Genomic DNA, 16,175 nt, shown 5'->3' on the forward strand with positions numbered 1-16,175 from the left:
CTTACACAGAATTTATTCAGCTAATAAAACACGTCCTCTGAACTTAACTACCAATAAAAACTTTATTTCTGATTTCGTATTGCATTAAGCGTACGTATTGTTATCTAAATGCAAATAAAGATGGCAGAGTGTGTTTGCATACGAGAATAATAATTCCAAGATAAAACAATCTCGCCAGCGGAGGCAAATAAAACAAACAAAACAATAAGACGATTCGTATTTTACACAAATGTAGTATACTATGATACGGATGCTGCACTACCTCCGGCTAATCCTCGCAACTAGGGCAATGATGGTGATAGTAATAATGGTTCGTATGCGTAGGTAAGTTATGTGTCACCATATAAATTCTCGAAGTGACACGGATCCCGATCCCGGCGCAACATTGTGGACCCACAGACGAGCTTTATCGCGATTGGCGGGAAGTGGTGTTAAAGATAAAGACGGACGGGATGATGGGATTCTCGGTGATGGAGATACAGATGAGACTAAGTCTTAGACAAATGTTACGTTAAAACCCTAAGCATAGTTATCGCTATCTTCTAACAACATGAACATGGAGTGGACGTAGGCACATGGCGTTTCTGTCTTGAAACTCGCTCTTAGACTGGGAATGGGAATTGGAGTCGCCGGACCTCGGTCCCAGGTCAGCAGGAACACTTGTTCTTGGCATCCGATCCGGTTGCATCGGCCGTGCTCAGGTTGAACTTGTCGCCATCGGCCAGATCGGCAGATATCAGCTTATCGTTGATGAGTATCTGTCGGGCGAGTGGAAGAAGATTAGCTGGGCTTCAGCCGGGGATTAGCAGCGATTATCACCTTATTCACGAGGGCACGAGCTGCCTCGTCGATGTTGATATTCTCCTTGGCGGATGTCTCAAACCACCCGGCAAATCCGTTCTCCCTCACATACTCATCCATCTTCTCGGGCTGCGTTATGATGCCCTGCTTTTCCTGGTCGCACTGGAAAACGGATGAGCAACGTTTTAATCACATAATATAGAAATTATACGGTCTCCTTTAACCTTAGGCAATCACTTACTTTATTGGCCAGCAGGATGCACGGAATGGGACTGCCGTCAGGCAGCTGCACCTTGGAGTCCAGATCTTCCTTCCACTTGCTCACGCAATCGAAAGTCCCACTGCGAGTCACATCGAATACGATGAACGCGCCCACCGCCTCCTTGTAGTAGACTCGGGTCATGTTGCCAAACCGCTCCTGACCGGCGATATCCCACAGCTGGAGGCGCACTATCGTGTTGGCGTCCCACTGCAGCACCTTCAGGGCGAAGTCCACGCCGATGGTGGCCCTGTAGTTCTGGCTGAAGAACTGGTGCACATAGCGCTTGATGAAGGACGTCTTGCCGGTGCCCAGTTCACCGATGACTAGAATCTTGTACAGATGCTCGCGCTTATCGCTGGTGGATGTCATGATGGCCTGCAAGCAAGGATTGGATGAGAGTTACTTGTATGTTCGATCCATGCTTAATAGACTAGTTTGATAAATGTTATACGCTAAACAATGAAATCCCACTTGTGACTTGTAATCTCAAGATAACGAGATACATACTTTTGGGCTCTGTTTTTCAAGATACAAATATAAAAAATTGCTGCATTTCGAATTATAATGGCTAGTAAAGTTTCTTCTATCATAACAAGTTTACACACAGTTATATAAATGTATATCAATATATAATATAGGAAGTGAGAATTCACTACTTTAATAAATTCTAAGCCTGGTATTAGTTACACCTTCTGCAGCTCGTCAATCCGCACTGAGATTTGCTGGTTAGTTGACGAGACCCCTGGGCAATTACCACCGCCCGCCGCCCGCACAGTTGAATGACACTCTGGAACACACACTATAAGGGGGCCAACATATCACTTGCGGGGCTTCTTCGCTTCTTCGTAGGTAAATGACAACTGGCGAACTGGCAATCCGACGACGACGAGACCTTACCGGTTCCATTTCCTGATCCATGGTCAGGTCACCGAAGGCCGGCATGGGCTTGGCGTTCTGTGGCTCTGTAGTATCCGCCTGCTCCTCGCTCTCGTCCTCGGATCCGGAGTCCTGGTTGGAGTATTCACTAGCCACCGACTGATAGTGCAGTGTTTCCCGCCTGCCCTCGATGCTATCGTGGTCGCCGAGGATGAGCTGCTGCTGAGCAAAGCTGAGTCGCCGGATGCTCGAGTCGCTGAGCTCTTCGTTGGAGTTGGGCTGTTGACTGGCGGCGGCGGCCAATGCGGCTTCGTAGGCACTCAAGGGACTTCTGACTGCACTGCCCACCTCAAAGCGGACAACGGGCGGGGGATTGGCAATAGTCTGGGCACTTTCCGCCGAGGAGACACCGTCCTCAGCCGCCGGAGGGGATGTGGATGGGTCCAGGGATTGCTGCCCTGATGGCTGGGGTTCCGTGTTCGCTGGTTCAGCCAGTGGTCTGGCGTTGAGGCGGTGGCCGCGCTGCTGCTGCTGCTGCATCAATTCCAGCTTCCTGCTGGATGCGCTCGAGGATTGGGACTTGCGAACAGCTCCGGTGCCGCTGGCTGACTGAACGCGACTTGGTTTCGCTGGCGCCCGTTCTCTGGGCGGCGTATCGCGTGTGCTCTCGGTGGTGGTGATAAGCGGCGACGGCGACGCCGATGGGGACTCTCTCTCGGAGCTCTGGGGCTTCTTCTTCGCCACCAGCAGCTTGGTGGTGCGGGTGCTGCTGCTCGTATCTCTCGTGGTCACGGTGGTCGTGGTGGTTTTCTTTCTCGGTTTCCTTTCCTCTGCGGCGGGTGTCAGGTAATCCGTGTCGCTTTTGGGTCTGCTCTTCCCGCTCTTCTTGGCGTGCGCTGGTTCCACCTTCTTGCCACTGATGGTGATCTGCAGCGTGCTGCTGCCGGCGGAGGTGGGCGAACCGGGTGGCGATGGCAGTGGTGTGGTTTCCAGGTGTTCCACGCTGATGTCGTCGCTGGTCGCCAAGCTGTGGGGCCGCCCTTTCGGCGTCTTCCCACTTTTTCTGAGGCCTCCAAGAAGCAGGCGGCGCGTAAGGCTCTTTTTCTTGGTCTTGGCGAGGGCTCCACTGTCCGTGGAGATGGAGCTGGCCACGTTTTCAAGCTCGCCTGGGGTCTCCTGAGCCTCTTCCTCCGCGCTGCGGGTTTCCCTGTCGGTGCTTTTATCCAGCTCCCTTTCCCTTTTGGTTTTGGTCTTCGAGAGGCTTCGCAGAGCCGCAGAGAATCGGGAACGGCCCTTGATCTTCCCGGTGGCCTCCTCCGACTCCTCTTTCGGTTCCCCGTCCCCCTCCTGGCGGTCACCCTTTTCCTCCGATTCCGCTCTCTTTGTGGCTACTTTTCCCCGCTGCTCGTCCACGTTGGGCATATTTTCAACTGACACTGTTGATCCCTAGCGATTCTACAAAGGTTCCATTTGCTCCAGCTTGATTTCGTCCTGATCCTGCACGATCCTCGAGCTTTTTTTTAGCAACCGTTGCCCTGACTAAACGAACGCGCACTGAAATTCCCAGTGCCGACGACTAGGCTTTTATAAATTTTGTATTCGCCCCGTTGGTCCCGCCCCCGCCCCTCCTCCTTTTGTGGTGAGAGGTTTAGCATTACAGTTACGAAAATCGCTTTAGCTGGCCAGGTGCTTACCAACACTGGTTGCCGCCTCCAAATCGCTTGCGAAATGAGCGTGAGAAGAGCCGGTGGGCCTTTGAATGGGCCGATTGGACGGCTGGCAGCCGCTTATCAAGCAATCCCCGGACAAAGATTGGCCAGTGTCCGGTGGCCCGCCATAATGGACGCCAGTTGTCCGGCTGGTTAGCCCTGCTCCGGAATCACTGGTCTCTATCATTGGGATCAAGGTAATGCATGATGCCATGATGCCATAAAGCCGTGATGCTACGATGACAAGCACCCAATCATCCGGCACAACCAGTGGAGCAGGGCGCCCAGTGTCCATATCTGGACCTGACCTCTCCAAGCAACCCAGAACGTGCTCCGCCGCACTTGGCGGGCTTCCTTTAAGCTGAGGATTTGCCGCATCAACTTGTCCCAAAAGAGTCGCTCGGCATTAAGTGGGCGACACATCAATCTGGCGGGTTGGGCGCTGTCTTGGCCGACTGTCGACTGACTGCTCGACGTGACTATATAGAATTACGCTTATTACAAAACGTGGTTAGCCGCAGTGCATCGAGCAGAGCGACAGGGAAGGAGATATGTGGCCCATATACGATTACCCAAGAAATAACCCGAAACGCAAACGGGATGGCATACATGTGTATTTATGGATAGATCGTATCTTACAGATGTACGGAAGTTGCTTCAGGTCTGACTTAATTAGATATTGCAGTTCCTTATACAGACACTTTGCTGCGGTAGCGATATCAATGTAGTAGGGGTAGCTATTATTACTTAACCTTTTTTTAAACTATTAACCGTGTAACTAAGAAGTACAATAAAGAATTATTTATTGGTTCAGGCAGTGTTGGCCTATATTTGATTAGCTTTATGCTTACATCTACATATCACTAGGGCTAGTAACCATTTCAGATTCGTTTAAAACAACCGATTTGTAATATTGCTAGAATACTACTTATTTATTTATGTTCTGAAAGCCGTTCTCTTTTGAGCACTACATCATTGAAAGTGGTTGTTCTTTGATGACTTATACTTTCCTATAAACTAATAGGCAAAGGTTATTTAAACCAGTCATTGCTCAATGCAATTCACTATAAAGAGCGCTGTCTAAAGCCTCGTCGATTTGCACATTCTAAAATCGGGAACAAGTCAACAGTCGAATCAGCTTACATAATTCATGTGCGATTACAGCAAACACATTTTCTCGAGCCTTAAAAATTCCAGTTGGGGAGCAGAGGGCTTTTAAACCATAATGTGCCATGGAAACCGAAAGCATTAGAAATTCACTTTCGCATAAATGTCGGACGTGGAAGAGTTCCTTTTGTGCCCGCAGATGTTTACACGCAATCCAGCCGGAAAATAGGAAACAGAAGAGCTATGCGAACCATTCGGCGAACCATCTGAAACTAAGGCGCCTGCAAGTGCCCCCCAACGACCCCATTCCGAACAAAAGCCACACGGATGCCAGGATGTGGCGAAGTCCTGCATGGACTTCTTTCCCGTAAATCGGATACCGGATGGGAGTCGCTAGGAGCCCCCCACCCGCATCGGCCAGCAATCACGTGCAAGTGAGTTCAACAAGGGGAAGTGAGCACGTGAATGAGTTCCTGGAATGGAAACTACTGGGATTGCATGTATCACGGCATGCATAAAATCAAGCGATGTGGACCAACACCTGTCTTTTTAGATAGCTGGGGAAACTACTCTTATGGCTAAGCCCATTTTCAGCCGTTTAAATCCGAAGGTTTCTGACTGGACCCCAAAAAGTATGCAATGAAATCTGATCTGAAAGTGTAAAAAGTAGAATATCAAGTTGACGGCGGTGTTAGTTATTGCAAATATTTGTAAATTTATTGGCTGACTATTTAAAATATTTGATTTGATAAGAAGAAAGTGTAACTCATTTATGCTTACAATATCTACTTTTAAAATGTTGTTTTATGCTAGTCAATATTATTTTCATTACTAAAAGTTCATGATTTAACTAATTGTTGAAGTACTACATTTATGTACATTTATGTATAAATACTATGAATTTTAAAGTTCATTGCGATGTACTCTAACTACTTTTCAAGGTACCAAAGTTTCAAGATTTCTTTTAAATTGAATATCCCAAAATATCGCAGTTTGATAAACATGGAGACTGCGTGCACAAAGATAGTTGGCATTGGAATTTTAAGATTGGCAACCTGGATTGCGTGATACTACGGCCGAGGGATACTCTCCCAGTTACCATAGTAAATATGTACATACATACATATGCTTATCAGTTGGCCCGGGCAGTTGTCATGTAAATTAATCAGTCTACCACCAACGTAAAGTCACACAAACAACACAGCGGAGTGGAGTGGAGGGCATTGCCTTGGCCAGCGAGGGAGTTGGAGTTTGATTACATAAGGAGGATGCTCTGCGAGTGGCGGACAGCGATCCCTCAATGGACTCTGCACACGCTGCTTTGCGTATTATCGGTGGCATGGAGTGGAGTGCCAGCTCATATCTTATCACTCCATGGAGTCGCCCATAAAAGGGGGAGGAAGGGGCGGCGATTAGATAGTGGCCGAAATGCAATAAGACCTTGTGATTCATCGAGCGAACTACTTGCATGTGCGATGTGTAAATGGGAAATGCTGGAAATGCCAGGCAGTAATTAAAGAGCCCACACTTTCCTTGCCTGATTCCATAATTGACCTTCAAACGTGACATTGTCTACGTTTTTGAACCGAATCCGTAGCCTACCTCCTTCCAATCCACATTATAGTTTCTCAACAGTAGCGGATATCTATAGCCGGCTAACCCGGCAATCACTTAAGTAGCTCAACACACCCACATGGTTCCGTCCCCGAATCCGACCCTTCTATGTGGAATGTGTAGCATGGCCATATCGGTAGCCCCGCTTCACATTGTTTTGATTTTATCGTCTGGCTTGGAACTAAGCTGGGTATCCAATGAAATAGCGATTGTAATTTCATTACCATTTAATTGGTAAAATTGGCATTGGGAAAATGGCAATCGCTTGATTGAAGATTAGAAGCAAACTAATTCTGAAAGGGAAATTCACTTTGTTGGGTGGGTGGAAAAACGTAATAAAATGGGTACACTGATGAAAAAAGCTTCGTTTTCATATATAATTATAGATTTTATAGTATTAAAATATTAAAGTATATCTATGGACTTTTAAACTGGCCTTAAATATGATTAATATTTTTTTAAAAGGGAAATTAGAATGTTCATGTGCGAAATCCTTAGATGAAATTAAATTTAAATTGAATTATTTTTATCAGTGCATTGTGATATTCTCCATTGCGATATTCCACATTCCGTGCATTATTCACGCTCCGTAATCCCATCTGGTGGGTTTCCGCAAAGTTCTCTGAGCAACTTAAACGGCTAATGAGTACAAGCTGGTTGTGTTAACGGCCTGACGAGGCGAAATAGCGAAAGCCATTGCAACACTTGGCCAACTTATTTTTGGGCATTTCCCACACTGGCAAAAAAGAGTATACATTTTTTGGAAAGTCATCATTTAACGCCAATTTAAAATCCTATGAATGTTGCTGTGCTATGACTACTTGCTAATGCTTTAGAAATTCCTTTTTCTTTTTTGAGATTTAACAAAATAAGGTATATATGAATGTTGGTGCAATCTGATCCCTCTAACTTATGGGTTGACGCCCTTCTAATTGTTTAAAGTGTGTCCCTCCTCCCCACTTCGAAATCCGACCCACAAATACGTTTTGGCACGTGCTGGCTGTAGGCACACACTTTCCATTGCCTGTTATGGTGGAGGTACTTACTCCGTTGTGCAGGTATCCGTTGTTCCTGTTGATGTCCATGTGGTTACGATTGACTCCCGCGGGCATGACCGTGGTCAGTTGCAGCGCCTCTACGGCGCCGAGATCCAACTCCGGCTTGGGCTCTGCGTAGGCCGGAGAAGCACTTCGCAGCGAGAACTGGGAGGAGCTGAGGGGCGGATGCAGCTGGGACTCCGCGGACGGGAAACAGATCTGGCGGCGCACGAAGATGGGCGACTCCTTGGCACTGAGGGCGCCTAGTGAACCGGAGCCTGAGCTCACGGGTCGGTGCCTGTGCTCCACGGGCAGGTGACCGGACTGGGTGTTGGGATGCTGAAGATCCGTGGCCAGGTACTGGCAGCGCAGGCAGGCGCAGGTGAGTTCCGAGAGCTGATCGGCCGACTTGGATTTGGGCAGGGCCTTTACCAATCCGGCAGACTCCTGGGCCAGGCAGTCGCAGATGTTCCGGCGTCCGGCGGAGGTGGAGACAACGCTGCTCTGGATGACGCCGGTTGCCATGCAACCACCGATACGGGGTGAGTGTGATCTTTAGACCTTCTCCGCAGTTATCTAACGCCCCCGCCCAGTCAAGGTCGTTCACACGCGCTCTAGTGGCCCTCTACACGCACAGACGTATCACTCTCGCTCTTCGGAACGCGGATCCCGAGCAACATGTGGTTCTGGTCTAACGGTAAACAATGGCTAGTCTGTTCTTGAACTTATCAGAAGAATATGTAGGTATTTATTTGCGAGTTTCACAGCTATGTATTTGCGGTGTTATCTCAATCGATCGGTTTGTTGAACTCGACCGTTGCACTTTTTTGGACAATTTCATGCACTCGAATCGCTGGAAACTGGTTTCAAATGCAAATGGAGCAGTTTCGATGGTAGCCACTTACTTTGGATCTTAGTATCATAGGGCTTAAACGGTCATTTTCAACTTCTATTGTTTGCTCTTGACGATAATTATACGAATCGTAAATTAAATTCACACACGTTCGATTTCCAGGCACGCAATACTACGCAAGACAACAACAACACGGGCCAAGACGGCGCAAAACAACAACAAAAGTGATTCCAAACCTCGAGACGTCCAACCTCCAGTAATTTCAGTTTATAACTGAACCGAAAACAAGAGGAAAACTTTGTCGCACGAACGAATCCGAAAGCGAGAGCTTTGCGAAAAGCTCTTCGCAGAAAACCGTTAAACGGACTCCGAGTCGGACTAAATTGAAATCCATATCGTTTGGCGGTAAATCGATTTTTAAGTTCGAGCGGCGTTAATTCAAATATAATAAAATATATACTCCTAGAGGGATACCACTGTGTATGCTTTTGACAAAGCTTACACGATCTATAAAGATGCCAGATGGTATAATTTTCTATCCACTTCTGAATAATTCCCACTAACTTTTTTCATTAACAAATAGTGTATCGAGCAACTGCAATCAGATAGTTTGCTTATTTTTTATAATTATTCATTCAAACAAGGAAATCACACCCAGAAAAAGGCATTCTTTGGTTCACAAAGATTTGGTTTATTTGCAAGAGTGAGGCTATGGACTTATATTTCACCGGTTTATTGTAACACTTTCGTCAGAATCCAATCACAGATCCATTCTGATCCACACTTAGGAACAACAATCACTTTACTTACTAGGAAAAGACCAAATAAGTCTTCGGCAACATCTAACTAAACTTAAACTAAAAGCAGCTGCGCATGCTCAGCACGATTGCAACTGCCCGCTGACTATAGAGACATATGGAAATGTCGTGAGGTGATATATGCATCTTAAAAGCCTAAAAGGAATCCAACCAAAGGAAAATCACACGTCCGACGCATCCTTATTGGTCTCAATTTGCTTCCGCTTGGCGAGCAGGAAATGCGAGACGTTCTCGTACACCAGGAAGGTGACCATGCAGGCGGGCACTACTCGGGTTAAACTCGCCTTCAGCCCCTTGTAGAAACCTCTGTAGCCCTCGAACCTGAAAAGAGAACCAAACACAAGGCGGTTAGTGACTGAGAACTGGGAGCTACATCTACTTACAGTAAGGGCGCATTGGCTGTTTCAGATTAGCAAAGAGATTCTGCACAATTTAGGGGGTGATCGAAGACTTAAGGAGCGGAAGGAGCAAGGACTACTTACTCAAGCTGCCATGAGCCCTTGGCCAAATGAAAAGACGCAGGCTGGACGCGCTGACAGTGTTTGCTTTAGTTTGTTTCTTAGTTTTCTTGTAGGTCTGCCATCGTGGCCTTTTAATATGGGTAAGTAATTTCGCATTTCTTATCTTTTCTTTGATTTCAATAAGATTGTTCCACTGTAGGGTTAAGTTGGTTTCACAATGCGTTTATGCTTATTAACATAAGTGTCAAGGTTTATCCTTAAAATTATAAACCATTTTCAAAAACTATGAAGAATCTTTTTGCCAAAACGAATTTTGTATCAACTAAACAGTAACTGGTTTTTTCTTGTGCTTACACAATTCCAAGCAGTTATAGAATAAATAATTTAACTAAACTAAGAACTAAATGTGTGTTTGTTTCGATGAAGAGTGCAAGAAATGCGTCTCTGAAATTACATTTCATGGGCAGGGGCAATTTTAACAAGGCCCCAATCACATCAGTTACTTTCGAAGTTAGGAGTGAAGGATGTACAATAAACTAGTTATGGAATACACTTAAGGCTAAAGTAAGGTGCTAGGGCTAAACCGAAATCGAGTTACAACAATAATACAGAATAAGTTTGTCATTTTCTGCTGTTAGCTGCACATCGGAGGAAACGAGAAAGATTCGTGTATTCTAGGTGCTTAGCTTAAATTCTCTGTCAGATTCTAGATTCGTTGCTCTAGTACTAATACTCCATCTAGCTGGTCAGCTTCTCCCAGATCAGCATGACCATGCAGATGTTGGGCGTGACGTGGACCAGGTAGGGCACCAGGCCCTTATAGAAACCTCGCATGCGCTCGTACCTCCAAGTCTGTTTGATGCAGTCCCAGGTGCCGTTGTAGCGGTGATGGTGGTCCTGCAGCCGTGCCCGCACCACCTGGTACGGGTAGGTGGCCGCCGCTGCGATCAGCTTGGAGACAGCCGCGAAGGCCAAGTACTCGGTGGTTGCCTGTGGGTGAGGGAACACATATTAGTGAGGCGAACAGAATAAGCTGAATGGCTGCCAAATGGCGGAGACGTCATCACAACCAGATATATTCGGATACGGTTGGGTATACTGTACAGATGTGGTCAAACAAATAATAACAAAGCGAACAAATATTTTTCTGATTAAGAACGTCTTCTAACGAAAATGTAATAGAAAAAAACACGTTGGGCTAAGTACTCGATAGTATAGTATAAGATATTCACTTTTTGAACGCTACGCATTCAACTTAAAGACTTAAAAGTATTGTAGATTTGTATAAGTAATAATTTTGTGCTATTAAGTTAACCGCATCTGTTCACCCAATTTAGTATATAGGCGATGTCAACGCCACGCGCAGCTTGGTCATGTGATGGGTTGGTCATCTTTGATCTGCCTACTCACCAGCTTCGTGTCGATGGGCAGTTTGCGATACTCGTTGTAGGCGTTCTTCATCTCCTCGTAGGTCATGAACTGGATGGCTCCGTGGGAGACGCCCAACATGCCGGGAACAAAGCCGCGGTACAGGCCACGCATTCCCTCCTCCTTGTATATCTGGCCCAAGGCGTGGATCATGCCCCTGTACTCGGCACTACTCGCGGCATCGCACTGCAGGCAGAGACGCGTCTTCACCACCCAGATGGGGTTGGTCAGCAGCAGGGTGAGAATTCCGGACTCAGCGGCTGCAAGCATGTTCATCGTGGGGCCCAATGGCATGGTCGTGTTTCCTCCTTGGATAAATGTCTTGATGGTGTTGTAGCTGAAGGAAGTATTCACATTTAGGATTGTTACCATTATCAGTGGGGCAAAGTACTTACAACATGAAGTACAGGCCCCAAGAGGAGCCCGATCCCCAGACATTGGGGGTGACGCCTTTGTAGAGTCCGCGGAAGCCCTCTTGCCGGAAAATTGTGGTGAAGGCGCTGCTCAGTCCCCGGTATTGCGGTACCGTAGCTGTCCGGCCATCGTTAACTGAAAGTGGAGAAGGAATCACGCTCGTCAATGATAAACATGTCTAGACATTGCAGCCTTGGCGCTGGCACGATTATGATTATGGATACTGGCACTGAAGGGCCGGCGAATGCGTCATATTGTGTGCATTGCTCTTCACCTAGGCAACTGTACGTCTACGGGTATATCAGTTGTTGACTCCGAAACCAAAAAGCCCAGGCCCGTGGCCACAGTTGTTTTCGCCAAAAACAGATAGATAGCGTTAATTGCCAGCGGATGCGATAAGCTGGGAGCGTCGAAAGCAGGCACTCTACTTGTTTTCGCGTCCATTAGCAGCTACTTAGCTATTTATATGGGACGACATATTCTATATGAGCTGGGCAATCATAAGATCTGGCCTGACAACAGTACCAGGCAGAAGAAAGGGGCTCGTCTTCGCTTCTAGGCTATTTATAGCGTCCTCATTGGTGACCTTGAAAGGAGACTGGACAGCCCAAGAGGCAAGTTCTTTTGGGTATTTACGACTAAGCAACCACATTGCTTTTGGCCACCGTAATGAGTTTTTCGACATGCACTCGATAAAGTCGCAGCGATAAGGTCGCAGAGTGCTGAATCAGCCGACTTCCCGCATGGCAACAGTTGGAACTCGTTTTTAGCCACTGGAACTGGCGCTTGTGCCACATAAACCGGACAGTTGCCGCTGAAAGTTGCCGTTAACAAAGCCATCGCAATGTACAGTCGAGTCAAGTGGTCACGTGATTAAAAACGAGCAAGAGCAGAAAAGCAAAAGCAAGATAAACGGGTTTCGTTTGGCCAAAATGCGTCATCGCCATAAAGGCCTTGCGCAAGTCAATAGAAAACAGCTGTTGCCAAATCGAGAAGCCACCGGATTCAAGGAGGTTCATGGCGGCGAAACCACTAGCTCTGGATTTTCTAACCATCCCAACTTGGGTTCGCTTTATCAGCTCACAAAACTAGCATGGTGTGACTTAAATTCGCATAAACAACTCGTGTGCTGGTTGTTATTGTTTACAAGCCACTTTTCTGGTGAATTTACATATTCACTTACTGCGTTAACGATTTTTAGCACTGATCCGGGCAAACTGGACGGCAACAATATTTAATAATCAAGAAACCCGCTCCCGCTTCATTGTTGTTGTTTTGGTATCCCGAAGCAGACTATACGGAAATGTTCATGTATTTTGCGCATGAAACGCAATCGAGGCTAAACATATGATTCAGTTTGACTACAACGAAGTAGTTTTCAGAAAGTAGCCATAAACACAATGGCCTGCGTCAGCTGATGGCTCATATAAGAGCCATTAATACATGCTAGTGTCATATCTGTATATCAAAGGTTGACAGCTTGTATCGATCTTTGGCCAGGCGGCATAAAAGTAAAAGCAAGTAAACAATTCGAACTGCTGTTGCCCCGTTTCCTGCCAGCAAAATCCAGATTAGACCAATTTGAGGTTCAACACTCAATTGTCAACACAACCATAAATTTCGTCATTCTATCGCATTGAGGAAAAACTATCTTTTCACGTGCCCGTGGCCCCATTCAGCAGAATTGTTTATGTGCGAAAGCATGCACGTCACTACTTGACTACACAGGCTTCTCAAATTTTCCATGGTGCACAAAAAAAAAAATCAAGTGTGAATTCTCGGATACCCGAGGAGCGTCTCAAACTTTCCATGGAAAATTTGTAAAGCAATGCGCAAGCAAAACGCGAGCGGCGAGTAAAGTGCAACAATAATCTGCAGCCAGACTGGCGGCATTTCCCCGCACGTGCCGAGTGCTCTTTACTACACAGCAATATGCGTAGTACTAGTTCCTACGTTTTTCTTATCAGTTGACAATTTTCTTCTGATAGGTATAGTTTTTGTGTTCTATTTTAAGCCCAGTTTAATCAGAAAGGTGCCATATTGCGGAACACAGTACTTAGATTAAAGCACTGGCATTTTGGATTATTCAACAAATATTGACAATATATTTCCCTATAAGATGCTGTAATAGTGTACTACTACTTGCCCACGGAAATCGAATTGTGTGCTTGATTTTCCCGCAGTGCAGAGTGGAATTCCCCGAGGCGTGTGGATGACTCACCTGCGAATCGAATCTTGATCAAATCCAGGGGATGTAGAATGAGTGTGGACACCACTCCGCCGGATACGCCGGCGACCAAATGCTCGTACTTGACGTGTGCGAATACGTTGAATTTCTTGGGACTGCCCGTGGTCTGTGCCTTGATCGGATTCATTGTGCGATCTCTGGTGATTTCTTGTGCGCTCCTTCTGTATTATTGTTGCTATCGCAGGCTTATTGGCTGCCCCGGGTGAAACTCACTTTTGCTACTGTGAATTGTACTAAAACTACGTGCTATTTACACTCTTTGGCTTTTCGGCTGCTTTCGACACAGATGGGCGCAAATCAAAGGAAATCGCTCGTCGAAATTATCTTGTTGCTAGGCGCACAGTTGTTGTTGTTGCTGCTGTCGCTGCCGCTGCTCCGGTTGTTGTTGTTGCTGCCGCTGCTACAGTTGAAACATTTGTGCCTTTGCTTTGTTGTTGCCCAGCTCATATTTTCACTCGTTTGTTGTCGTTTATGAAGGCTTTGTTGGCCAAATTGCTGCCCTTCTTGTGTATCTGCTGTTCAGAATTGCTGATGCAATAATTAGCTCCGAAATTGCTTCAAAATTATTTTCGTTTGGCCATTCGTTTCTTATGTAATGCCGAACTGAAAGGGCAGCCTGAATAATTGCCTTCGTTTTTTTGTGGTCTGCCCAGCTGACAAGCTACTGATTAGCGAGCGCACTGCAATTAATAATCAAGCACGTGTGGCAGCAATGAAAATTAAGTAACAACTTTTCTACGCGCGAGCAGGCGGGTAAATGCGAACAGCAAGCTCTCTAACGAAAAACGACTAATCGACTTAAAGCACAGTGTTACCATATGTGCGCCAGAGCCGATAACGATAAAAATACCAGCCAGTCGCAAAATAAATACCAATGTACATCGTAACCGATTAAAAAAATGGCATATTCACACCACTTGATAAAATATGTATTTCTCCTTTATATTCTCATATATGACATTATTAAATAATTATTGCATATTTAACTAAATTATTATCTAATCAATAATTTGATTTTTTAAGCTGATAAGCTAATAAAAATCTATTTTTAAGAGATATAATGTTCTATCTTCCCAAAAATCTAGCAATAAATTACCTTATATTTAAACATTACATTCTTTAATGCTTAGTTTTAAGGTGTATAAAGAAGGAGTAGGAAGAATTAAGTAGATAGAAACCCAATTAATCTTCGAACAAGTTTCCTACGAAGGCAGTCAATACAACTAATTCCCATGCAAAGGTATTCAGCACCAATATAATATGGAATATTCAATGAGTGGTCATGCAATCGAGTGACCCGCTAATTACTGAATAAACCATGCTTGCCCACAAACGAGCATCGACAACTGTAATTTACCTTCGATATTCCAATTAAATTGTGTAAACAATTTGGCATAAGCCAGAGGTCCTTAATTACAGGTGGCGGAAAGGGCCAGGATAGAGGTATGTATGTATGTACAATAATGGCTAGATGGATGGGGTAGAAGGGGTAAAATGACACAATTACCAACTGGAGTAGGCATCCGCCGGATCCGAAGTATCGCCGCAAATTGAGTGGGGGCGTGGCCAATGTTGGGCAAACATCGGACAGCTCCAGCTATATGGCTATATGCTCCGTGTAGCTCCGTGTTCTGCGGTCACGGGAACACATGTTCGCCTTCACATCGCGTCGAATGGCATGAAATTTTAATTTCATTAGTCGAACGATATAATTTAGAGACCGCAGACAGCGAGCAATTCGAGGTACTTAGTTGCAGATACTTTTGTATCTCATTATACGTATGGCTAGAGCTTTAATTGTGTTCGTTTTGTGCAGTGTGCGCATTTCTGTGCATTTCAGGAATATGCCAAAAATTCGCAACGATTTGTCAGTAAATAATTTCGAATTGTTCTCCGTCTGCAGGCAATCAAAAAAATCTAAAAAACGCGCTCGCTCAAACGAAAGAGAGTATCTGTAGAGATGTATCTTTCGCCCTCTGCACATGGCACTGGGATTGGGGACTGCGCATTAAGGACTGGCTACCACGGCCTGGGGATGGCGAATCCGGGGATGAGGAATGGTGATGGTGTCAACAGTGCTCTGATTTATTTGAGCGCATTCAACGCTTCGTTGCAATTCGTTAATTTGGCCGTTTTCCGCCGCCAGAAGAAGGGAAGCTGCCCAGAAATATATACCCACACTCGGCGGGCAGTGTCTATAAGGAGCCATCCCCGCCCATCCCTGCTGATTCTTGACAAGCTGCCAAAGTGCCGAACAAAACCCAGCAGCTTTCATCATAATCAGAAAACCAAAATTATCAACGAGCCGCATAATTGTATTGTAATTTATGCCGCTGTCGAATCGGTTAAATGTTCGCAATGTTCGGTGCTCGTAAAAGATTTCAAACACCCAAACGTGACCAATGCCAATTTGCGCTCCAATCAATGGACACCTCGTCGCTTATGGCCAAAAATTTGGTCAATTACGATCAATTAAGCCATACACATGCAAATTATTGCCACCTGCTGGGCGAAGAACGATCGGCATATCAATTGTGGGTGCTTCGG

The 16,175-nt window shown here is 45.9% G+C and overlaps 2 protein-coding genes across 3 annotated transcripts; both read right to left on the minus strand.

Annotated features, from left to right (window-relative positions):
• Nucleotides 1-38: 38 nt before the first annotated feature.
• LOC117137921 (ras-related protein Rab-32) lies at nt 39-8,528 on the minus strand. Of its 2 annotated transcripts, none has more exons than XM_033299671.1 (4): nt 7,416-8,528; nt 1,043-1,438; nt 820-963; nt 39-758 (listed from the first exon to the last, which is right to left on the minus strand). In XM_033299671.1, the coding sequence occupies exons 1-4, from the start codon at nt 7,929-7,931 to the stop codon at nt 648-650; spliced, it is 1,167 nt and encodes a 388-aa protein (XP_033155562.1). In that variant the 5' UTR covers nt 7,932-8,528; the 3' UTR covers nt 39-647. The 2 variants fall into 2 exon arrangements, with proteins under 2 accessions (XP_033155562.1, XP_033155560.1); XM_033299669.1 differs by lacking the exon at nt 7,416-8,528 and adding an exon at nt 1,961-3,492.
• A 401-nt stretch (nt 8,529-8,929) lies between these two features.
• Nucleotides 8,930-14,423, minus strand: LOC117136774 (mitochondrial folate transporter/carrier). The gene is made up of 5 exons (XM_033297822.1): nt 13,602-14,423; nt 11,362-11,515; nt 10,949-11,303; nt 10,383-10,528; nt 8,930-9,398 (listed from the first exon to the last, which is right to left on the minus strand). Exons 1-5 carry the CDS (start codon nt 13,753-13,755, stop codon nt 9,239-9,241), a joined length of 969 nt encoding a protein of 322 aa, XP_033153713.1. The 5' UTR covers nt 13,756-14,423; the 3' UTR covers nt 8,930-9,238.
• Nucleotides 14,424-16,175: the final 1,752 nt, after the last annotated feature.

Source organism: Drosophila mauritiana, chromosome 2R (genome assembly GCF_004382145.1).
Source record: "Drosophila mauritiana strain mau12 chromosome 2R, ASM438214v1, whole genome shotgun sequence".
NCBI lineage: Eukaryota > Metazoa > Arthropoda > Insecta > Diptera > Drosophilidae > Drosophila > Drosophila mauritiana.